The following is a 25,348-nucleotide window of genomic DNA, read 5'->3' as shown; positions in this document are numbered from 1 at the left end:
ACAAATGCCTTTAAGAAAATATTAGATACTGTCACACATGCTTCCCAAATTATTACCATATTGTCAGATATTGTTTGGCTAAAATGATCACGGCTACAGCGAAGGTTAATGTCAATAAATTATTTATGAGCAGATTGTATGAATTGAACATTGGGATTTAATAGCAAAATTGGAAGACTACCACACACACGCAAAAAGAAAAAAAAAAAGTTTCTTTCTAAAATTAAAGGAAAAGGGTTTTATATATTTTGCGTGTCATTCTTTGTCGAGTTCACGTCAAATGTCTGGTGACGTCATATTTCTGGTGGAAGGCAAGCTGGCAAATCGAGTGATTTCCTTTTGATATGTTATTACATAATACTGTATTAGTATTTCTATTATCGAAACATCAAGTAACAATACAAAGTATTTTAGTGGGCTGTGTCGGTTGTTATGACTACTACTTACTGAAAATTAAATTTTTTTTATTTCATTAGACCAGACAAACGTAGAGATAAGAAGCAGTATGATGTGACCTGAGCTGTTACAAAAAAAAAAAAAAAAAAAAAAAAAAAAAAAAAAAAAAAAAAAAAAAAAAAAAAGCCTGAAGAGAAATAAAGATTTTTATTTCAATATAAATTACATATCAAAACACAACTGTAATGTCTAAAGAAATATGAATACTTGATAATAAACTGGTCAGAAAGAGATATTGACAGTTCAAATTATAATAATAAGGGTTATAAATGAATTGCAAGAAAACTATGATATCCTATGACATATTGATGCTTATGTAATACTGTATTCATTATGCAGATATAGTGAATAAATAAAATTATATAAATGATAATTCTTGTAATTTGTATACTCACATATTCTCAATACAGTAGCCAGAGCTTGAACTCAGCTCATCATAACCAAAGTTAAAAAAAGTCAGTAATTGTTGATTGTTAATATTGTTCCAAAATTGAAAAAATACAAAAATGCATTAAAAGAGCACATTTAAACTGTCTAAAAAAAATATAAATATTTAATAATGGACTAATAGGAGAATTACTCCTAAAAGCCCATATTTAAGCATAAAGTACTAAAGTATATTCAACCAATCTCTGAAAAATGTTATTTTCCTTAGTAAAATAAATTTTTGAAAATACTTACCCGATGATCATATAGCTGCATCCCTGCTGCCCGACAGAAAAAACCTACGGGCGGAATACGCCAGCGATTGCTATACAGGTGGGGGTGTACATCAACAGCGCCATCTGTCAAGTAGGTACTCAAGTATTCGATGTCAACAAAGAACCAATTTTCTCCTCTGTCCCACTGGTTCTCTATTGGGGAGGAAGGGTGGGTCCTTTAATTTATGATCATCGGGTAAGTATATTCAAAAATTTATTTTACTAAGGAAAATAACATTTTTCAATATCAAACTTACCCGATGATCATATAGCTGATTCACACCCAGGGGGGTGGGTAGAGACCAGCATTACAAGTTGACATTATGAGCTAAGTATTCCGTATTTCATTTCAGCAGTTATTCAAAATAACAAGCATAAAATAAATAAGTACCTGGTAAGGAAGACGACTTGAACAATTACTCTGCCTTTTTAAGTACGTCTTCCTTACTGAGCCTCGCGATCCTCATAGGATGCTGAGCGACTCCTAGGAGCTGAAGTATGAAGGGTTGTAACCCATACTAAAGGTCCTCATCAAAACCTCTAATCTAGGCGCTTCTCAAGAAATGATTTTGACCACCCGCCAAATCAAGTAGGATGCGAAAGGCTTCTTAGCCTTCCGGACAACCCAAAAATATTTCAAGAGAAAGATTAAAAAGGTTCTGGAATTAGGGAATTGTAGTGGTGGAGCCCCCACCACTACTGCACTCGTTGCTACGAATGGTCCCAGAGTGTAGCAGTTCTCGTAAAGAGACTGGACATTCTTAAGATAAAAGACGCGAACACTGATTTGCTTTTCCAATAAGTTGCGTCAAATATATTTTGCAGAGATCTATTTTGTTTAAAGGCCACAGAAGTTGTGACAGCTCTAACTTCGTGTGTCCTTACCTTCAGCCAAGCTTGGTCTTCCTCATTCAGAAGGGAATGAGCTTCTCGTATTAACAGTCTGATAAAATAGGATAAAGAATTCTCTGACGTAGGCAAAGATGGATTCTTAACTGAACACCATAAAGCTTCAGACGGGCCTCGTAAAGGTTTTTAAAATAGAACTTAAGAGCTCTTACAGGACATAATACTCTTTCTAGTTCATTTCCAACCATACGATAAGTTTGGAATATCGAACGATATTGGTCAAGGCCGAGAAGGCAGCTCGTGTTTGGCTAGAAAACCAAGATGTAGAACATGTAGCCGTTTCGGATGAGAATCCGATGTTCTTGCTGAAGGCATGAATCTCACTGACTCTTTTAGCTGTGGTTAAGCATATCAGGAAAAGAGTCTTAAAGGTGAGATCTTTCAAGGAGGCTGATTGAAGTGGTTCGAACCTGTCTGACATAAGGAATCTTAGAACCACGTCTAAATTCCAACCAGGTGTAACCAAACGACGCTCCTTCGTGGTCTCAAAAGACTTAAGGAGGTCCTGTAGATCTTTATTGTTGGAAAGATCTAAGCCTCTGTGACGGAAGACTGATGCCAACATGCTTCTGTAACCCTTGATAGTGGGAGCTGAAAGAGATCGCTCTTTCCTCAGATATAAGAGGAAGTCAGCTATTTGAGTTACAGAGTTACTGGTCGAGGATACGGACACTGACTTGCACCAGTTTCGGAAGATTTCCCACTTCGATTAGTAGACTCTAAGGGTGGATGTTCTCCTTGCTCTAGCAATCGATCTGGTTGCCTCCTTCGAAAAACCTCTAGTTCTCGAGAGTCTTTCGATATTCTGAAGGCAGTCAGACGAAGAGCGTGGAGGCCTTGGAGTACCTTCTTTACGCGTGACAGACGTAGCAGGTCCACCCTTAGGGGAAGTGTTCTGGGAACGTCTACTAGCCATCGAAGTACCTCGGAAAGTTATTCTCTCGCGGGCCAGAGGGAAGCAACTAGCGTCAACTTTGTCCCTTCGTGAGAGGCGAACTTCTGCAGTACCTTGTTGACAATCTAGAACGGAGGGAATGCATATAGATCTAGATGAGACCAATCTAGTAGAAAGGCATCTATAAGAACTACTGCTGGGTCCGGGATAGGTGAGCAAAGCATTGGGAGCCTCTTGGACATCGAGGTTGCGAAGAGATCTATGGTTGGTTGGCCCCAGGAGACCCAAAGTCTCTTGCATACATCCTTGTGGAGGGTCCAATATGTTGGAATTATTGTCCCTTCCTACTGAGACAATCTGCTATGACATTCAAGTTGCCTTGGATGAAACTCGTTACTAGTGAAAAGTCTAGACCTGTTGAACAGGAGAGGAGGTCACTTGCGAACTCGTACCATGTCAGAGAGTAGGTCCCTCCTTGCTAGGAGATGTACATCAAAGCAGGGAGTTGACCATGTTCACCTCCACCACTTTGCCTTGAAGGAGAGACCTGAAGCTTTTCCAGGTCAGACGTACTGCCAGAAGCTTCTTGCAGTTGAAATGCATTGTCCTTTGACTCGAGTTCCATAATCCCGAGCATTCCCTACCGCCTAAGGTCGCACCCCAGCCTACGTCCGATGCGTCTGAGAAGAGAACGTGGTTGGGAGTCTGAACAGTCAGGGGAAGACCCTTTCAAAGGTTGATAAAATCCTTTCATCAAGTCAGACCAGACTTATCTTTCCGGAAACCGGGATCGAGACCGCTTCTAGCGTCTTGTCCTTTCCAGTGAAGAGCTATATGATACCGAAGAGGACGGAGGTGTAGTCTTCCAAGTGACACCAATTGAACCACGGATGACAGTGTCCTAACCAGACTCATCCACAGCCTGACAGGGCCGTGTTCCTTCTTCAGCATCTTCTGGATGGATAGCAGGGGTGGGGGTTGATCGTCTTGTTCAGCCATGTCCTCATCAGAGGGTTCCTCATCCGAAACTGATGAGGAAACGGCAACGGAGTGGGCAACGTCTGACTCGCTGAATCCGGTCGCACTGGTGGATGCGTGACGGAGCCGGACACAAGATCATGGTACTGCTGCACAGTCTGTGAACTGTCAACCATGCGGACGCGAGGAAGTACAGCGACAACCCGAAACTGTCTAGACTGTCTGGGTTGTGCAGACAACCCCTTACCGGGTTGCTGAGGTTGCCGCACTGCGTCACAACAAGTCACCTCTGCTGGTTGTTGAACGTCTTCCTAGTGACACACTGAACGTCCACAACCACCTCCGAGAGTCGCTTAACGTCAAAGTGCGACTGGCAACCCACACTGGGTCGCACCGGTGGAGGAACCATCTCAACTGGCGGACGTGAGTAGGATACCTCAGCGTCAACAGGGCGTACAACCAACCGGTAGGAAGGTTGTTGGCAAGAAGGTTCTTCTCCGTAAAAAATTCTCTATCAAGGACTAAGCTTGGACTGCATGTCTTGCAACAAAGCCCATTAGGGTCTATGGGAGCAGGTGTGGCAACAGACGGGGTTAGCGACTGAAGCGGAACCATTTACCATCCCTGGAAGCATGTTATGCTTTAATTAAAGTCCATAGGAGGCTAAGCAGCTTAAGGCTCCTCTCCAAATGACAGAGTCCTCAAGGGAATATCAGAAGGAGGGAGAACAGCACTTTCTCATCTACAGGAACCATGTCCGAGAAAAGCTAGGTTATCTCAGTGAGGGTTTCACTGGTGCATAAGCAGCAGACCAGAATGCAACGTTATGTAACTGCTTGACAGTCTGTGAACTGTCAAAAACTGAACTGTCAACCACAACAGGTGCGTGAGGACATACAGCACTGGTGCATTAGCAGCAGACCAGAAGGCAACGTTATGTAACTGCCTGACAGTCTGTGAACTGTCAAAAAACTGAACTGTCAACCACAACAGGTGCGTGAGGACATACAGCCCTGGTGCATTAGTAGCAGACCAGAAGGCAAATTCATGTAACTGCTTGACAGTCTGTGAGCTGGCAACAACCAAAGCTGTGTGGGGAAGCCTCAACTCCTGACTGACTAGTCTGCTGCGGGCGAGAGGCGGTAACCACAGTGGGTTGCGGAGGCTGACACACCGTGTCAAAACACGGCAGCTTGTGGTAGCTCACGCACGGCAACGGAGTGCTCCGTGTGTCTGTGGGAGTCAGCATGCGTCTGGCAGGGTCGACTGCGCATGGGTGGAGGAGCTCTCACAACAAGAGTGTGGGAGCAGGCAGCCATGCTGGGCGCACAACCGTGGCAGGCTGTAGGCCAACGGGTGCATCGTCAACCTTCTCCGCAGTCGGAGTGTGGGAGCAGGCAACAACCAAAGCGGAGTGGTGGAGCGTGGTGGGGACTGCCGTGGGTTGCGGAAACTAACGCATCGCGTCAAAACACGGCAGCTTGACTCCACCTTCCCACTGCTGATGCGGTAGCTCACGCATGTTAACGGAGGGAGCCGCACTAACGTTAACATGCGTCTGGCAGGGTCGATCGCGCATCGGAGGTGGAGCTCTCCGCAGCCGGAGTGTGGGAGCAGGCAGCCTCAGCGTGAGCTGGGCGCACAACCGTGGCAGGTTGTAGGCTAACGAGAGCAGTGTAAACCTTCTCCGCACGAAACTCCTGCATAACCGCAGCTAACTGAGTCTGCATAGACTGCAGTAAAGACCACTAGGGTCTACAAAAAACGGCAACAAACGGAGCTACTGTCCGTTGTGACTGAGGGTCTAAAACAGCTGGTGCGGCAACAGACGGAGTTACTGCCTGTTGCGGTACCACCTTGCCTCTCTTGGGAGGTGTGCAGTCGTCGGATGACTGCAGCGAGTCCGAACTGACCCAGTGGCTACACCTAGGCCGTTGGACTTGCGCGGAAGGGACCGACTTGCACTTAAAAAGCTGCAAGATTTGGTCCATGGTTTCTACGAGAAACCTCTTCCGCAGACGAGGAATAAATGGGCTCTCTCGTCTTTGTGTGGGTGGGGCGATCACGTCGGCAACGTGTGTAGATACACCCGAAACCACGGAGGGAAACGTCTGTTCGTCGATCAAGGCCTGTGGAACCCATAAGTCGTTCGACATTACTTCTCCCCTGGGCTTGGGAGCTTGTAAGAGGTCCCGGACTAGGTGAACAACTGGCACGAACAGACGAACCCTCGAACGCAACACTGTAACACTTTGCGCATATCACTTTATCACTTTTGATTTTCTGTTTGCACTTATTTCACTGAAATCGAAACTTTAACTGATTTCTACCTGAAACACGCAATCCTATCCTTCATTAAAAGGTAGTAATTGCGAAAACAGTTTTACAATGCAACAGAAAAACATAATTAAAGATAAAGAATTCAGTGGCTGGAAAAGAGACTAAACACTAGATCAAATAAACTACGTTTAAAATCTCTCACCGCATAAAGCCTGGGAACAAGAATAAAACTCTAGAAACGTTTTACCTTCTTCCCCTACAGCGACTAGGGAGAAGAGTAAAAAACGAGAACAACGTTACCCGCTTGAACGAAACGTTTATTCTCCTCTCTCTCCCTCCGTCTCTATCTCTCTCTCTCTTCTCTCTTGACTTAGAACCTGAGAGAAGAGCCCAATTATATATCGTTAAAACATATTATTTGCTAAAGGAAAAAACTGAAAGGTTTCCCAAATAAAAAGTTCCTTTATTTAGAATTTAAACCATTTAAGCTAAGAAAGAATGAACGAAACGCTAGAATCGGTTTACTCTTACTGCAACGTGAAACCGTGAAATACTCTCTCTCTATCGTAACGATAGAGCGCATGTTGAACGTTCTGAACGTCAACAACTGCGGAGACTAAACTAAACGTTAGTTCATCTTTGAAAACAGTACGAGACTATCAAAGAAATTCTTTCATAAAACATTAAAATTAAAAAAGTATTAAATTCTTAAAAGGTAAATACGATATGACGGGCTCAATGTTAATTAACTTCGGTTCCAAGTAAGGACCGCCTACTATTAGGAAAGGTCGCATATAAACAAACATAAAAATTAATTTTTATAAGTTTATAATAAATGGAAAGTTAATCGAAGAGGCCTATAAAGGCGGAGAGATATAAAATAAATAGATCTATAACTTGTTAAGCAAAATTACCAAAACCTAAACACACTTCCGTCTAAGGGAAGGGTCGGCCATTTAAAAGTGAAAGAGAGTCCATACTCTCTTCGTCACCAACACTTCCGTCTAAGGGAAGGGTCGGCCATTTAAAAGTGAAAGAGAGTCCATACTCTCTTCGTCACCATAATTAAATCTATCCAAAACGAGTTCAAGTTTTGAAATGAAGATAAAACCCCTGCATAGCGAAAGCTCAAAACTGGAATAGTGTACTTCACCAAATCGTTGTGAAAACAAATCCAGTTAGGGACGGCGTATTTAGTAGGTCTTGCCAGTGGCACGACAGAGGGAAAATTGGTTCTTTGTTGACATCGAGTACTTGAGTACCTACTTGACAGATGGCGCTGTTGATGTACACCCCCACCTGTATAGCGATCGCTGGCGTATTCCGCCCGTAGGTTTTTTCTGTCGGGCAGCAGGGATGCAGCTATATGATCATCGGGTAAGTTTGATATTGAAAAAAAAGTTTTGAAAGCCCAATTCCTCAACACATGAATATCCAGAGAAAAACTACAAATTTTCTGAATATTGATGGATTTTTGTCATTCAAACATCAAACAATAGGGTATTTTACAAGCTAATTTCTGTACATTCACTTTTTTGAAAAAAATAAAAACTTCCATACGAAAAAGCAACCTTTCAAAGTGACTCCTTTACATTCATAAAACAATACACACAAAATTAAATATAAATGGTTAAAGACCCTTCCATGTAAAACTTTTAGCACATTAAATTTTCTTGCATATAGTTATTAAATGAAAAATATCAATCAAGAAACAAAAATGTAGTAAGAGTTTGAAGTGACCCTAAGATAACATTGAAATGTGGTTTAGTAGATATTGAGAGGGGTTTATGAATCATATAAAAGGGAAAAGAGAGATTGATTAGGCCCTTAAAACTTTTAAGCGGACCAAGGACCAAGCCTGGGAATATCTGGGACATGAATATCTATAGACTACATATGAAAAACATGGGTTTACCTAACAAATTTCTTTTTATTATCCTAGCATAGATTGTTTATTAACCCTTTTACCCCCAGGCTATTTGGAAATTTCCAACCCTTCACCCCCAGGGGTTATTTTTTTTCCCCAGCACATTTTGCAGTATATTTTTTTTTTAATTGCTCTAACAGCCTTAATTTTTGTCATAGAGAGGTCAGGTTGGTCTCATTCTCTTGGAAAATGCCTGAATTTTTTCAAAAAATTATCAAAAATATGAAAAAAAAAATTTATAACATTTTTTTGCAAGGACGTACCGGTACGTCCATGGGGGTAAAGGGATGAGTTTTGTGAAACGTACCAGTACGTCCTTTGGGGGTAAAAGGGATAATTACAGTACATTAATCATACTCTGAAGATGATCATAGTAATGCAACTCAACTGTACCTGATAATCTGGAGACACCTTTTCTGACATGATCAGGTACATCATTTGAGAAAAACCCTCATCTGACCCCGTCAGGAATGCTTCCTGAATACACTGATCCATTTCTTGTTTCAATGTGTTATCAAGCTCTCCAGCTGTAAGCAAAAAAAATTAAATGTTTAATTTCACTCCATTCATATTCAGTAAAAAGAACTAGTGTAATGAGATTCAATATATTCCAAGTTTATTATTCAAAGCTATGCGGCTCTGCATGTGATATTGCATGATTTCTTTCTTTTATAAACTATAAACTTTCTTTTTTAAATGAAACTGATATCTTATATATAATGCAAAATACGTTGATAGGAGGGAAAAATACTGATTCATGAAAGTTCTAAAGATATTAGCATGAGTAAATTAATTTATTGTATATTTAGCAATATTAACTTTTACTGACTTACATATTACTGGCTGTCTATTTGGGTCTTTTTTGGGGGGGAGGGGGGGCAAGACAGAATTTCAGTATCAAAATTTATTATTTTATACCTTTTGATAATAATTTTTTTACTTAAAATCCAAATAACAAAGAACTTCTAGTGCTTCAACTCTTAAGATTAACTGTTAAATGTCTCATTACTTTACTAGAGACATGTGTCAATTGAAAGAAAATAAAATTGATTGTAAATGTTGATAAGCCAAGCTTCTGGTGATTAAATAATATAAACAACAGTTGAGTATAGAAATTAACATTTTACCGAACTGATATCGATTGATGGAAACAAACTATCTAAATACACAGCTTGAAATATGGAACTCTTAGATATTTTTTAGATAAGAAACTATAGATAAATTATACCCTAAAATATTAAAATACCGCATTACCAGCAGCCACTATAGAATCTAGAGCCCAGCAATCTGATAAGAAAGCTAAGATTCTTCAAGAAATGTTCAACAAAACACCAACATAGTAAGCTAATGAACACCCCCTAAAATTATTTCCCAAGAAATTTTTTTTTTAAAAATTAAAGAGATAAAAGTTTACTCCTAACACACTGAACCTTATTTCATAAGATTTGGATTACCCGGTAAATTAATCTTAGTTTCTATCACCAAACTTTTAACTAGAAATAACATTGCAGTTTAGAACAGAGTACAAATTGGAGTTTCAATACCCCATATAATATTAGGGAACAGTGGCGGCTCATGCATAGGCACTGTGGAATTGCAGCCCCGCTATCATTTCTCCTTTTACTTATACAATATATAATCCTAGAGCTTAATGTCGGTAGCCATCCATCATTTTATAAAAAAAAAAAAAAAATATCAAAATCTATGAATGGAATTTTGCATTTTACAGTTACAGCGGAAAGGTTTCTAGCTTTTGTGCGCATACGCAAATTGGAAGCGCTAGTGGAAGGTAGTGATTGATTATAGAAAAACTAGAAAGTGAACTAAAAGTACTGTACTGTAGGTCTGATATTCATGAATATTGCAGCATAATTGAGCTGCTGAAATTTATCTTGTAAAATGAACAAAATGATAAAAATCCTCTTACAATTCCTATGACTACATCTGTGGCAAAAAGCTGCTTTTCAACAATAAAAGCAAAATCTTTTCTAAGAAGCACTATGAATTCGTAAAGACTAAATGCACTTGCAGTGCTTTCAATAGAGTAATATCTTCTCAGTTCTCATCCAGAGATCAAGGAGAAAATTATTGTTCATATTGCACAAATAAAAAAAGAAAAATATATAAGATTCAATCTAGTTTATGAATAAATTTTCTTATACTTGTTTGTTTCCTTTTACACAATATTAAAACAAAGGCTAAAAATTTTCTGGATTAGCATGCCCACTAATTTTAGCCATGAGATGCCTATGTTAGGGAGACTACTTGTAATGTTCATATTTTATCCAAAATAAAGTGAACGGCTCTTACTGGACAAATAAAACTATTTCTGGTGAAATGCTTCCTACCATTACAGACTCTTAGTTTTCAAATACTTTGTTCTATAGGATAGAAAAAGACAAAATCACCTTATGCTCCCAAAGAACACTTTAAAAAATATTACTTGCAGTTTCTTATGAGCTTAGCTGAAGCCAATGCTAATAGAAGACAAATTTAAGCCATAAAATCTGTAAGTGAAATATTTTCAAAACATTCAAAAACTGAACCTTTAAAATACAGTAAAACCACATCCAAATTCTATGAAAAGACCGGATCACTGGAGCTCTTTAAATACTAAAATTCTTATATACTGTATTACTAATTTGGAAATAATTTTTATTTTCCCAACTATACAAACATTTAGTTCTTTATGTAGGAGGTAAATCAGTGGGAGGTGGTGTTCATGCCATGAACATTTAATGAGCGAACCTCCATGGAGAAGTAGAGGAGAGGGATTAGCGGGAAACACTCCCCTATCACATGCATACTCACTAGCTCAACCACCTTTGATTGTATAGAGGACCTACTGGAGAAAGGTGATGGCAGGATAAGTACAGTATTTGTAGAGATAGGAAAAATACAAATTATTTCCTAATTTGGCAAAGCTTGTTCAACTGGTTGAAAACTTGCCCCAGGATTGCAACACCAGAGCTTAAGGAAATGTAGGATGGGGTTCCTGACACCTCATGATCCTATTAGTTTTATGATACCAAAGCAGTAGTCAGCTTATGCAGTAATGGTCATTGAGTGAGGGACATATTTAGGTTTCTGTATTATCTCAGGTTTCACATCATGCAAACATACCTGAATTGCACAAATCCCTCTCACCAGGAGATATTGGGGACATGATGGAAGATGTATTAATGCAGGAACCACGAAATACTGTACTGTATTCAGGCAACTTGCAAAGAATGGAGCTTACTTGCAGCTAGTAAGGCCTTGGATGCTGCTCCCCAAGAGAGGGGAAGATGAGGAAAAGAAAAAGGTCAGTCAATAATTTACTAATTGTCCTGTAAGGAGCTAAGGAAGCTAAATCTCCCCCCCCCCCTGAGCAGCCACCACAGACTATGTCTAGGGACCTGTGTGTCACATCTTACAAAAAGTGGGCAGTGAAGGTTGCCTGACACTTCGACACACTTGCTAGGAATACCCGAGATCCAGATAATTTCCTTTTGAATGCCAGGGCGTGCTTATGCCCCTGACGTCATGAGCTCTGGGTCGTTTACTTGCCTGATTTATTATGAAATTGTTTCTCGTAACCTTCCTCTTGAGCTTGCCAGAGCTGACAAGCAGCTGATCATTGTGTGGATAAGCTCGTCTTGTACGCTTGAGGTAGCGCCTCGGCACCCTCACAGGTCATGGTAACAGTTGATCTATATGATCGGATACTATACTTCCCGTGCACTCACAAACCATAAGGACCTGAACCTAGGGTCCGCTACAGCCCGATTTTAAATAATAATGATAAAATCAGGGATGAAACCGAGAGTAACCAGCCTCATCCCCTTGAATGGGCAATGTTGTACGAAAGACTGTAACTTGATGACCCTCTTTGCAGAGGCTAGGGCAAGAAGGAAGACCGTTTTGAGGGTCAAGAGACGAGAAGGAAGACCGTTTGAGGGTCAAGCAAGACCGTTTTGAGGGTAAGCAAGACTGTTTTGAGGGTCAAGCAAGACCGTTTTGAGGGTCAAGTCACAGTCTGACCAAACTCAACAGTTTGTAGGCAGCTCCTTCCAAAAAACGGAGGACTTACACCATGTTACAAGGAGAGAGTTTCACTTCCAGATGAGGGCAAGATAACCCAAGCTCTGTATAAACCCTGATAATTCTGCCAAAGAGGAAATAAGGACTCTTTTCAGTATAAAGATCTGGCATAAGGCTAAGCAATAGCATCTAACCAGTGAGACTTATCAGTTCTTCCTCTTGGAGATATAATAAAAACACAGCAATAATGGGTATATGTAGTGGCTCCAAGTGGAGAGACCTTCTATGACACCTAACAAAAAAGATTGTCCACTTCACCTGATAGACTATAATAGAGGACTTCCTGAGATATCTAGATATCCTTTTCTCCACTGGTCGTAAAAGCCTCTCTGAGTGAGTAGATGCTGGATAACCTCGAGGCATGAAGTCGTAGGAATGCGAGTACCCTGTGGTATATCTTCGCGTGCAGTTGACGTAGAAGGTTGTGTAACACAGGTAATTCACACAGAACCTCAGTCAGCAGCAGCAGAAGGTCAGGGTACCATTCTACATGTTGCCATAGCAGAACTATTAACATCATGGATAGGTTAGACGACGGCCTTTCTTTGTTGAGGAGTCTCTGGATTAGACTACTGAGTGACCTGACAAAAGATGTTGGAAGTGATGAAGGGATAGAAAACCTGCCTTCAATTCCAGGAAGATTATATGGCGTTGCTGATCAAGAACGGAGCACAGCCTGGATGCCATGTGCTGTTGCAGGAGAGCTTCCATCCTTCTTTTGATGCATATGTGAAGAGCATCAAATCTGGGTGAGGAGAAAGATGTACCCCTTGGCAAAGTTGAGAGTCTAGCATCCAAAATTCCAAGTCTTTCTTGTGCTCTGACCATATAAGAAAAGATTTTTGGAGGACCCTTGCACTGTGACCAAAGGATTTTCAGTTACCACTGGAGTGACTGAATGCAGAGGAGATCAATGGGGACTAAATGGTCCAAGGATGCTAAGTATCCCAACAGTCATTGCCACTAATGAGCTGGCATGCAAATTCCGCAAGAGAAAGGGTTGAGCCACTTCCTTGAACCTTTTGATTCTGCTCCGAGATGGAATAATCTTTCCCAGTCGGGTATCAATGTGCATTCCCAGATATACCAGTTCTTCTTTGAGTTCCAGGGATGACTTCTCAATATTTACTATGGCCCCAAGATCATGGCAAAACTTGGGAAGCATGTCTTGGTGTAGAAGAAAGGTTTCCACCAAGTCTACCAAAATCAGCTGGTTGTCCAGATAATGGAGGAGACAGATGCTGCTGGTGTGGAACCACTGGGAACAAGGACAGGGTGTTAAGAGACAAGTTGCGGAGTAGAAGGACTTCCATCTTATCTCAGGAACTTGGAGACAACAAAATCTTTTCTTCACGTCCCTGTTGGCCCACCGGTTGGCTGTGTTGTGGGATAAGAACTTTTCGCCCTGGTGCCCGACAGGGTGATGTCTTTGAAGACCTGCTTTTTGTCAGGTTAAGAAAGATCTTCAGTGTCCACCAGGAAGCCAAAAGTACCAGACCAGTGGTCCACCCAGGAGGAGGCTTGAAGAGCTGGCCTTCATGAATCTCTATTCCTGAGGCCTTTCCGGCAGAGAATACCACTGGTTGTGCCGCTAAGTTCTCCAATGACCAGGCTAGGTTTAATGATGACAGTGTCGGATCTAGATGTAGGAAAGAAGGGTAATTATCTATGATGTTGTAATACTACCTACTCCTTACAAATGGCAGAGGAAGTAATCTAGACAAGGTGGTAGCCCTAACGAAGTCCTTCCTAGCAGAGAGACCTCATATTTTGTAATGAACCAGCCCCCAGCTTACACCAAAGGAAGCTCTAACCTAGATCTTTTAGGTCTAGGGGTGCAACAGGGCAGATCTAGGATTATGTCTTGCCCTTCGGGGTTGGAATTAGAAGGTTCACCAAGACCGTTGACCATGCAAAAGCAGGACAGGACCTAAAGGAATGCAGATTCTGGCTCACCTTGCTTGGTGGAGGGAGCTTTAGGGCAAGTAGGTACTGGTAGAGCACCTTCTGAACAGTCAGAATCGTCGTTGTGTAGTACATACACCTCCCAGCTCATACGTGGCTGAGTTAAGGGTGGGTCGTAGTCATCATTGTAAGCCTCAGTAGGGGGGCAAGGCTTGGGAGGAGCTTCCCTGGCAGTGGGAACTAAAGCAGTAGCAAAGGCTTGCTGAATCCTCCGCTGAAGAGTGGGGTAGTCGCCATATTCAACACCCAATTCTTTGGGAGTGAGTTTGTATTCTTCCAACGCCTTGACTTACCTGTGAAGGAGGCAAGGATGCTATGTGCCTCCTTTCGAGTATTTTTGAGACTTGGGAACATCCTGTGATTAGGGATATTCTGGAGACTGTGAGGTGAAAGAAAGTCCTAGGGGCAAAAAGGGAGAGGCTGAGTGTGCTGCCTCAACTGGAAAGTGTCAGTAAGACTCCACAAATGAGATTTCTCTCGGAGATCTCAAACCCCTACTAGTCCTAGGATAAAAAGTTCTCCTGGAGGCATAGTGACCAGCCTCGGTTGAGGTTCTACAGGGACTATGCGGAGCTTTTCCCATATGGGGTTGAATCAGAAGGACTTGCCATGGCAGCCCTCATTTCCTGGTATTTCTGGTACGTGGAAACGTCTACAGATGGGGTGTGCAAGGGAGCTGGCGCCGGCAGGGATGACTGTCCCAAACCATTAGGCAGAGGTACAGGTGCCTAAGGGGCACAGGAACATAGAAGGATGACAATGTAATCTGTCGCCTACAATCAAAGGGAGCATTAGGATTCCCTGAAGGCAACTTTGTTGTTAAAGGAATAGAAGCCAGCTTATCGGACTGAAGCGATGAAGCCAAAGGCACAACTGAAGAAGCTCGGGTAGATGAGGTTTCTTTGAAAATATCCCGAATCCATGCAGTGTCAGGATCCCAAAGGGTAGCTGTCTGGGCTTGTGCACATAATCTTGTGCATGGCTTGTGCGGGAGATGGTATCTCACTCATGAGCGATTGCTACTCAAGGGTGAGAATCAACAAGAGTATGCAAAAAGGGGAACTCATGTGATGTTTGCATGAGATGCAGCTGCAGATGTACATCTCTAAACCAACTCCACCGAGCAGTGGGGGCCACTCTGCTGGATATGCAAGAGGTGCAGGTTAAGAGGGAGCACTGGGAGATGATAAACCAACCCTCTCACCTCAACGGGAGAATTCCCCACAGTGCTAAAGTACTTGTTTAGCTGTCGGTAGACAAGCATGGTTTGCTGGGATCTAATACACCATGGTGATTAATGAGGACCCAACTGGGCTTCAGAGGTAGGGCACGAGCGTTCCCCAGTTTACTCGGAAGAGTAGAGCTCGCTGGCGACGAATTGCGAGCACACTTATGAACAGCTTGAGATACTCTCTAAAGTAAGAACAACCACTCATGGCTGCATGGGTGTCCTAAGAAAGCCCATTCGCTTTGCTGAGCAGGCTCAGCGCACACACTCATCCAAGGGTATGCAAACACAAGTTGTAATCCTTGAGAGTGACAACCTGTATGACCTCAGGGACAGGAGGAACTCCAGAGGAGAAAGAGGCTTTTGGACACAGGGATGGGAAAGGACCTAGACCGACTAGTTTAAGCAGACATTATCGCATTCTAAAAATCATAATTCTTAGAAGCACAAGAGGGTTAATATTAATAATAAAAGTACATAACCAACAAGTATTATCTTCCCTGGCATTATTGTGTTATTCAGGCTATGTATTTGTTACCGTGTAATAGATAACACTATGCGCACCACTCACTTTTGACATAAAGGGAAATTTCCCATACTGTTAATCTGTTGGAAATAGGGTGGCTAGGTTAGAAATTAAGCAACAAACACCACATCAAACTATGTAACATTGAAAATAACAGAAAATTGATTAATAAGCTTTTATAATATTTTTAACATGCAAATGATATTTTCCACTTGTTAGTGACTACATTCTAATCTTTAGTCTGCCTGTCAAAGGTAAAAAATCCAAGATTTGAATTATATAGGTTTCAAAACATTCCAATTCTTTCCTTCTACTTTGTCATTCCCCACTTTCCTTATCATCTTTAAATAAATACTAGAACTTTTAGTACAGTATACTCGAGACACGAAAAACATAATCCAAAAGCATTTGTTTATGCTTTATTCAATACAAAGCTCATTTCATAGGTGAAAAACATAACTTGGTTCATCTTGAATTAAATTGATAATAAAAACTGTAATTTTAAAAACAAAATTAACTACAGTATTTCTATACTCGCCTGATCACATTGCTTTTGTTTCCGCAATCTTAGTTATGTCGACATTATCCATTAAAAATAGAAAAATTACCAGTTTTCTTTTATCTCAAAATACTTAAGTCTTTCTAGAAGATATAGAGACTTATGCTGTCTACTGATAATAGCATGCTGTGCATGTCATATCTTTCTCAGTCGTCAAGTCGACTTGGAACCACGACCTATTCTCCAGATTGTCAGGGTTAGAGAGACACACACAATTGAGTGAAGTCTCACAATGACAAAATTAGTATAAAGATGCTATACACATGGTAAGACAGCATTAATAGTCCACCTGGCACGATAGTCTAGTGCATGCCCGGATGAACATCCTGCGCTATCGTGCGCCTAGTTGTCTTTGGGGAGAAAGTATGAGTGTTTATGGAAAATCTTGAAGGATTAGTATTAGAACAAGAAGCTCACACTTCAAGGGTAGTAACAATTTGAAGGACAGGTATGTTATACAGTAATCACAATAGCAGGAAACATTGCAAACTGTTTAAAAGCTTACATAAAGGCCCTTTTTCTGGCTGCTTTTACCTTTTCACATAAACAAATGGAATAGGGGAATTGCTCACTCTCCTGGCTTTAGTAGTAAATATAGTTCTTCTAAAGGTCAGTGATCCTACAAGGATTACATTTTGTATTTACATATGAACAGACTTTTCAAGATGATTGAATACCTTCAAACCAATACAGTATGGCAATCTTAGTGGATTTTCTATGGTTTTTGCTTTACAACGTATCATTTCTATAAAGGTTATTTAATTTTGTGTAGATTTCAAAGAACCAATCCCAGTACATAAAGGATTCATAGAATGAGAAAACAAACACATGGGAATATGGAATATGAAAATAATCTTCAACATTCATTAAGAAATAAAACAACTAAGCCTACCTGTGAAGTACTTTGAAAGGCTGAAATTTGAAGTTTTTGATAGAGGTGTTGATACAGGTGTTCCAGACGACACACTGTGGAACTGCTGGGACATTTTCTGCGTCCAATCTGCGGCAGTTTTCTGTCCATTTTGACGCTGTTCAAGTTCTTTAAAAGCCCGGGCCATTTCAGCTGTCTGGTAATTGGCGCTATTGAAAACATAGGGTGGCAAAATTAAGACTATTTACCAACATCATGGATACCAAAAATTTGTCTATACAGCTATTTCATTACTGAATTTAATAAGGTCATTTTGAATAGAAATTCTAATGTATGCACAAGGTTTATTAGATTAGTGATTACCTTTTTATAGCTATAGTATATTTCTATATGGTACCTGAATTGAGATATTAATTATGCAAGGTCAAAATGCAAGCTGAGATTTTCATGTACCATAGTTTTACAGAGCACTGAAATCAAATGTATGACATAAAATTCCCAGGACCTTCAGATTTTCCATTACAAACTGAAATACAATTGAAACCTTAACCCTTTTACCCCCAAAGGACGTACTGGTACGTTTCACAAAACTCATCCCTTTACCCCCATGGACGTACCGGTACGTCCTTACAAAAAACTGCTATTTATTTTTTTTGCATATTTTTGATAATTTTTTGAGAAACTTCAGGCATTTTCCAAGAGAATGAGACCAACCTGACCTCTCTAAGACGAAAATTAAGGCTGTTAGAGCAATTTAAAAAAAAAATAAACTCCAAAATGTGCTTGAAAAAAAATAACCCCTGGGGGTTAAGGGTTGGAAAGTTCCAAATAGCCTGGGGGTAAAAGGGTTAAGCTCTATAAAGACTACTTATGAGAGGAAATGAAACTTGATAAAATTTCAGATATATATGCTTTCCATCAGATTTCTACTCGACTTGCTAATTACAGTTAGCCCTCTATCACCGCGTGGGTTAGATAACAGAGACGACTGGAAAGACAGCATAATATTGCTGTACTATGGTCAATGCCCTCATACCTCATAACCAATTAACCACTGCCTACGTGTGGTTGACTTACACCCTAAAAATTACAGTACAATGTTTTCACACAGTCCACTAACTGCACTGTAGGTTTTATTAAAGTAACTGTATAAAATCCCTAATCATCTATAGCACTAATTAAACTAGTTCTAAATACCCTTCTATTCTGTTCACAATCCTATATCCTAAATCTTTCAATTTTTCCTTCTATGTTACATTTAATGTTATATCTATTTTTTAAGCATAATCTTTACTTAATATGACTTCCCTCTACCATTTCATAACATTGAATTTTTATTTACAGTGTTATCATTTCAATTTATTTTAATTTCTTCCATTGTTTTCATCTGAATATTTCAAGCTTATTACTTCCTTTTAATATAATTTGAATTCTTCCTGTATAATAAACTACAAGCATTAACAGAAGTCAAAACCTACCTAAAATCAGAAGTAACATAAGTTTCCCTTTGATTATCATTCAATATTTCTGTACTATATCCTAAACACAGCAACAAAACAAGTGCAATATCTTGAACTTTACACACACACAAAAATCCAACCACAAATAATAAAAAAAATACAATGAAATACTTACTACTTCAGTACGTCTTCCAAAAAATATTCTTTCACAGGATAACAGCGACCTGGAACTGAAATTGACATACATTAACAAGCAAAATAAAGCAAATATTCATAAAATACAAAGCATACAACAGGGTTCATAACTATTACAACTTCACCATTTAGACTTGTTATACAATTCCCACTGCTAAAATCTCTTACTCTGTGTAGATTTTGTAATCAGAGCACCTCTTGTGACACCAACCATTATATTCGGTACCGAGTTATATTTTTCCCACAACTACCACATGGTCACTTTCTCGATTGCACTTTTCCCTTTGCATTCTTTATGTCACTATGAGCTTTTTTGGCTTGCATGAATTTACTGCAAATGCTTTACATATTTCAATCACTCTCTGATGTACATCTGCTTCCACACCACCATTTGCAGCAACAAACAACCCAAAGTAATTAAACTGATCTACTTCATCAAGTACCTCTCCATTCAAAATGACATTCAACCTAGCACCACCCTCCCTTCTCGTGCATCTCAATAACCTTACTCTTACCCACATAAACTCTCAACTTCCTTCTCTCACACACCCTACCAAACTCTGTCACTAATTGACCCAACTTCTCTTCCGAGTCTGCAATTAATATTATATCATCCGCAAACAACAACTGATTCACCTCCCACTCATGATCACTCTCCTCTATCAATTTCAATCCTCAACCAAGCACTCAATCATTCACCTCTCTCACAACCCATCAACAAACAAATTGAATAACCATGGCAACATCACACATCCCTGTCTCAGTCCCACTCTCACTGGAAATCACTCACTCACTTCACTTCCTATCCTAACACACGTTTTACTGCCTATGTATAAACTCTTCACTGCTTGCAACAACTTTCCACCACTTCCATATAACTTCATCGCATTCCACATCGTTTCCCTATCAACTTACCTTTTGCTAAATATTTCCCGCGTATCTATAAGCATACACTTCCTTACCTTTTGCTAAATGTGTCTTGCATATCTGCCCGACTTTAATAATCAGATCCATACACCCCCTACCTCTTCTATAAACCCCTTGTACTTCTAAGATTGCATCCTCTGTTTTATCCTTAATCCTATTAACTAACACACTGACATACACTTTTCCAACCTCACTCAACAAACTAATACCCCTTGAATTACAACACTTATGCAAAGAAGACATACCTTGAATATTAAATAAATAAAATCTAACAGATCTACTGTACACTACCATAAAGAGTTAAAGAAACAAAATGAGAAATCATGTAAATGACCAAAACCACAAAATGAGATAACAATGCTGTATCTGACATAGCAATTGTGAGGATTTCAAACATGTCGTCCATGGATAGCAGTGCATAATAGCGGTAGTAGTAATCAAAATATAGGAGGGCTAGTCATACAAATCCACTACTTTTCAAGTCTATCAACCACAGCTGTGTTTTCGAAACTCATAGCACGGTAGATGTTATGTAAGACTAACTGAAATAATACACAAAGCATCAAAGACAAATCTGGAATATCATCTTCCCAGACACTCTGACTAATTATGCTCTAATATCAGTAACCCTGCTACTGCTTGAAAGATTGAAAAATGTTATTTTTATTAATAAAATAAATTTTTGAATATACTTACCCGATAATCATGTAGCTGTCAACTCCGTTGCCCGACAGAATTCTATGGAGGGATACGCCAGCTATCACAATACTAGAAGGGGGTGTATTTACCAGCGCCACCTGTGGCCAGGTACTCAAGTACTTCTTGTTGACACCTCCTCAATTATTCCTCGGTCCACTGGTTCTCTATGGGGAGGAAGGGAGGGTCGATTAAATCATGATTATCGGGTAAGTATATTCAAAAATTTATTTTATTAATAAAAATAACATTTTTCAATATTAAACTTACCCGATAATCATGTAGCTGATTCACACCCAGGGGGGTGGGTGAAAACCAGTGTACAAGATTAAAGGATAGCTAAGTATCCCATATTTCAAATAATCAGTTATCCACAATAACAATGAAATAATAAGTACCTGGTAAGGAAGTCGACTTGAACCGTTACTCTGCCTTTAATAAGATCGTCTTCCTTACTGAGCGCAGCATTCCTCTTGGGAGGCTGAATCAACTCAAAGGTGCTAAAGTATACAGGGCTGCAACCCATACTAAAGGACCTCATCACAACCTTTAACCTTGGCGCTTCTCAAGAAAGAATTGACCACCCGCCAAATCAACAAGGATGTGGAAGGCTTCTTAGCCGACCGTACAACCCATAAAAAGTATTCAAGAGAAAGGTTAAAAAGTTATGGGATTATGGGAATGTAGTGGCTGAGCCCTCGCCTACTACTGCATTCGTTGCTACGAATGGACCCAGGGTGTAGCAGTACTCGTAAAGAGACTGGAAATCTTTGAGATAGAATGATGCGAACACTGACTTGTTTCTCCAATAGGTTGCATCCATAACACTCTGCAGAGAACGGTTCTGTTTGAAGGCCACTGAAGTAGCCACAGCTCTCACTTCATGTGTCCTTACCTTCAGCAAAGCAAGGTCTTCTTCCTTCAGATGAGAATTTGCTTCTCTAATCAGAAGCCTGATGTAGTTGTTTGAAGGCCACTGAAGTAGCCACAGCTCTCACTTCATGTGTCCTTACCTTCAGCAAATCAAGGTCTTCTTCCTTCAGATGAGAATTTGCTTCTCTAATCAGAAGCCTGATGTAGTAAGAAACTGAGTTCTTAGACATTGGTAGAGAAGGCTTCTTGATAGCACACCATAAGGCTTCTGATTGTCCTCGTAATGGTTTTGACCTTCTTAGATAGTACTTAAGAGCTCTAACTGGGCAAAGTACTCTCTCCAGTTCGTTCCCCACCATGTTGGACAGGCTTGGGATCTCGAACGACTTAGGCCAAGGACGGGAAGGAAGCTCGTTTTTAGCCAAAAAACCGAGCTGCAAGGAACATGTAGCCGTTTCAGATGTGAAACCTATGTTCCTGCTGAAGGCGTGGATCTCACTTACTCTTTTACCTGTTGCTAAGCACACGAGGAAAAGAGTTTTTAATGTGAGGTCCTTAAAAGAGGCTGATTGGAGCGGTTCAAATCCTGATGACATTAGGAACCTTAGGACCACGTCTAGATTCCAGCCTGGAGTGGACAACCGACGTTCCTTTGAGGTCTCAAAAGACCTAAGGAGGTCCTGTAGATCTTTGTTGGAGGAAAGATCCAAGCCTCTGTGGCGGAAAACCGCTGCCAACAAACTTCTGTAACCCTTGATCGTAGGAGCTGATAGGGATCTTACGTTCCTTAGATGTAACAGGAAGTCAGCAATCTGGGTTACATTGGTACTGGTTGAGGAAAACTGCATTGGCCTTGCACCAGCTTCGGAAGACTTCCCATTAAGACTGATAGACTCTGAGAGTGGATGTCGTCCTTGCTCTGGCAATCGCTCTGGCTGCCTCCTTCGAAAAGCCTCTAGCTCTTGAGAGTCTTTCGATAGTCTGAAGGCAGTCAGACGAAGAGCGTGGAGGTTGGGTGTACCTTCTTTACGTGAGGTTGACGCAGAAGGTCCACTCTAGGAGGAAGAGTCCTGGGAACGTCGACCAGCCATTGCAGTACCTCAGTGAACCATTCTCTCGCGGGCCAGAGGGGAGCAACCAACGTCAGCCGTGTCCCTTTGTGAGAGGCGAACTTCTGAAGTACCCTGTTGACAATCTTGAACGGCGGGAATGCATACAGGTTGAGATGGAACCAATCCAGCAGAAAGGCATCCACGCGAACTGCTGCTGGGTCTGGAATCGGAGAACAATACAAGAGGAGCCTCTTGGTCATCGAGGTAGCGAATAGATCTATGGTTGGCTGACCCCACAGGGCCCAAAGTCTGCTGCAAACATTCTTGTGAAGGGTCCACTCTGTGGGGAAGACCTGACCCTTCCGGCTGAGGCGATCTGCCATGACATTCATATCGCCCTGAATGAGCCTCGTTACCAGCGTGAGCTTTCGATCTTTTGACCAAATGAGGAGGTCCCTTGCGATCTCGAACAACTTCCTCGAATGAGTCCCTCCCTGCTTGGAGATGTAAGCCAAGGCTGTGGTGTAGTCGGAGTTCACCTCCACCACCTTGTTAAGCTGGAGGGACTTGAAGTTTATCAAGGCCAAATGAACTGCCAACAACTCCTTGCAATAGATGTGAAGTGTCCTTTGCTCCTGATTCCATGTTCCCGAGCATTCCTGTCCGTCCAGTGTCGCACCCCAGCCCGTGTCCGATGCGTCCGAGAAGAGACGGTGGTCGGAGGTCTGAACAGCCAAAGGTAGACCTTCCTTGAGAAGAATGCTGTTCTTCCACCACGTTAGAGTAGACCTCATCTCTTCGGAAACAGGAACTGAGCCCGTCTCTAGCGTCATGTCCTTTATCCAGTGAGCAGCTAGATGATACTGAAGGGGGCGGAGGTGGAGTCTCCCTAACTCGATGAACAGGGCCAGCGATGAAAGTGTCCCTGTTAGACTCATCCACTGCCTGACTAAGCATCGGTTCCTTCTCAGCATGCTCTGGATGCATTCTAGGGCTTGGAAGATCCTTGGGGCCGACGGACAAGTCCGAAAAGCTCGACTCTGAAGATCCATACCCAAGGAGACAATGGTCTGGGATGGAACGAGCTGAGACTCCTCAAAATTGACCAGGAGGCCCAGTTCCTTGGTCAGATCCATAGTCCATTTGAAAATCTCCAGACAGCGACGACTTGAGGGAGCTCTTAAAAGCCAGTCGTCTGACGGAGCCGGACACAAGATCATGATACTGCTGCACAGTCTGTAAACTGTCAATCATGGGCAAGCGAGGAAGTACAGTGACAACCCGAATCTGTCTAGACTGTCTGGGTCGTACAGACAACTCCTTAACGGGTTGCTGAGGTTGCCGCACTGCGTCACAACAAGTCCCTTCTGTTGGTTGTTGAACGTCTTCCCCGTGACACATTGACTCCGTAAACAAAAAATCCTCTAACAAGGACTAAGCTTGGACTGCATGTCATGCAACACAGCTCAAGGTCTATGGGAGCAGGTGTGGTAACAGACGGGATTAGCGGCTGAAGTGTAACCATTACCTTCCCTGTAAGCATGTTATGCTTAAATAAAAGTCCATAAGAGGTTATGCAGCTAAAGGCTCCCTCCAAATGACAGAGTCCTCAAGGGAATATCAGAAGGAGGGAGAAAAGAACTTTCTCATCTACAGGGACCTTATCCTAGAAAAGCTAAGTTCTCTGAGTGAGGGTTCACTGGTGCAAAGCAGCAGACTAGAAGGCAACGTTATGAAACTGCTTGACAGTCTAGTGAGTTGGCAACAACCCAAGATGTGTTGAGAAGCATGCGGTAAGGTATGCAGAGCATGATGTATGCAGAGTATGATGTATGCAGAGCATGCTGTATGTAGAGCATGTTGTATGCAGAGCATGCTGAATGCAGAGCATGCTGTATGCAGAGCATGTTGTATGCAGAGCATGCTGAATGCAGAGCATGCTGAATGCTGAGCATGTAGTAAGCAGAGCCTGCTGTAAGCAGAGCCTGCTGAAAGGAAAGCAGAGCGTGTGCATGGCGTTTAACATTTCTCAGAAATTCCATGACCAGTGCTAGAGTGCTTTATGCATGCTTGCATGGGGTTTAAACCATGGTATGCTGAACAGCAGAGTCAGAACGAGCTGGAACAACAATAGTGTGGTTTCCTCTTCAAGACTCCGATGAGGGAACACCTGAGGCTCAGTCTGCAAAGGCTGAATAAAAGACAAGCAGAAGGAAGGCGCATGGGTGGAGGAGGCTGACTCCTAGCATGAGTGGTTGAACCCAAGGGTTGCGCTTGCTGAGCGGTTGGCGGAAGCGGAGTAGCAAGTTCCAGTTCCTGTGGTGTGAGCGGAGCGCGATGAGGAAGAGGCTGCGCAGAACAAGGTAAATGTCTCGCAAGCTGAGGCTCCTGAGGCGCAAGGCTAAGGTGTTGTGGTGCTTGCCTTATGGAGGGTTGAGCTCGCTGCAGCAAGAGCTGAGGAAACTGACTCATGGACGGGAGAGGTTGTTGTACCTCAACCGAGTGTTGCATCACTGGTGGAGCAGCAAGTGGAGGCGGAGGAAGAGAGGTATAATCCTCCTGATCCCAATGTAAAGGTTGCCTTAAGAAAGGCGGAGGCTGAACACCACAGGGAACAGCAAACTCAGCACGTGTCTCAACATCGTACGCCTGGCAGGTGGAACTGCTGGCAGGTGGTACTGCGATCAGGCGGAGCGAGTGTAGGTGGAGGGAGTGTAGGCGGAGGCGGAGGAGCAACACTCTCAGCCCGACACTCACGCATCAAGTC

The 25,348-nt window shown here is 41.7% G+C and overlaps 2 protein-coding genes across 3 annotated transcripts in view; both read right to left on the bottom strand.

Moving 5' to 3' along the window:
• LOC137655672 (3'-5' RNA helicase YTHDC2-like) overlaps positions 1-25,348 on the bottom strand; it is a 388,907-nt gene that overhangs the window by 124,450 nt on the left and 239,109 nt on the right. The window lies entirely within an intron of this gene.
• The window catches only part of LOC137655891 (3'-5' RNA helicase YTHDC2-like), a 138,496-nt gene that overhangs the window by 45,122 nt on the left and 68,026 nt on the right, over positions 1-25,348 (bottom strand). The window contains exons 9-11 of the mRNA XM_068390115.1: positions 19,014-19,068; positions 17,400-17,587; positions 8,540-8,673 (exon numbers count right to left, since the gene is read on the bottom strand). Of these exons, the coding sequence (XP_068246216.1) occupies positions 8,540-8,673; positions 17,400-17,587; positions 19,014-19,068 (377 nt within the window). The remainder of the gene's footprint in view (positions 1-8,539; positions 8,674-17,399; positions 17,588-19,013; positions 19,069-25,348) is intronic.

The sequence above is a fragment of the Palaemon carinicauda genome, chromosome 16 (genome assembly GCF_036898095.1).
Source record: "Palaemon carinicauda isolate YSFRI2023 chromosome 16, ASM3689809v2, whole genome shotgun sequence".
Classification (NCBI taxonomy): Eukaryota; Metazoa; Arthropoda; class Malacostraca; order Decapoda; family Palaemonidae; genus Palaemon; species Palaemon carinicauda.
Note: the sequence above shows the minus strand (reverse complement) of the source record. Positions and strands in the feature narration are given on the sequence as shown.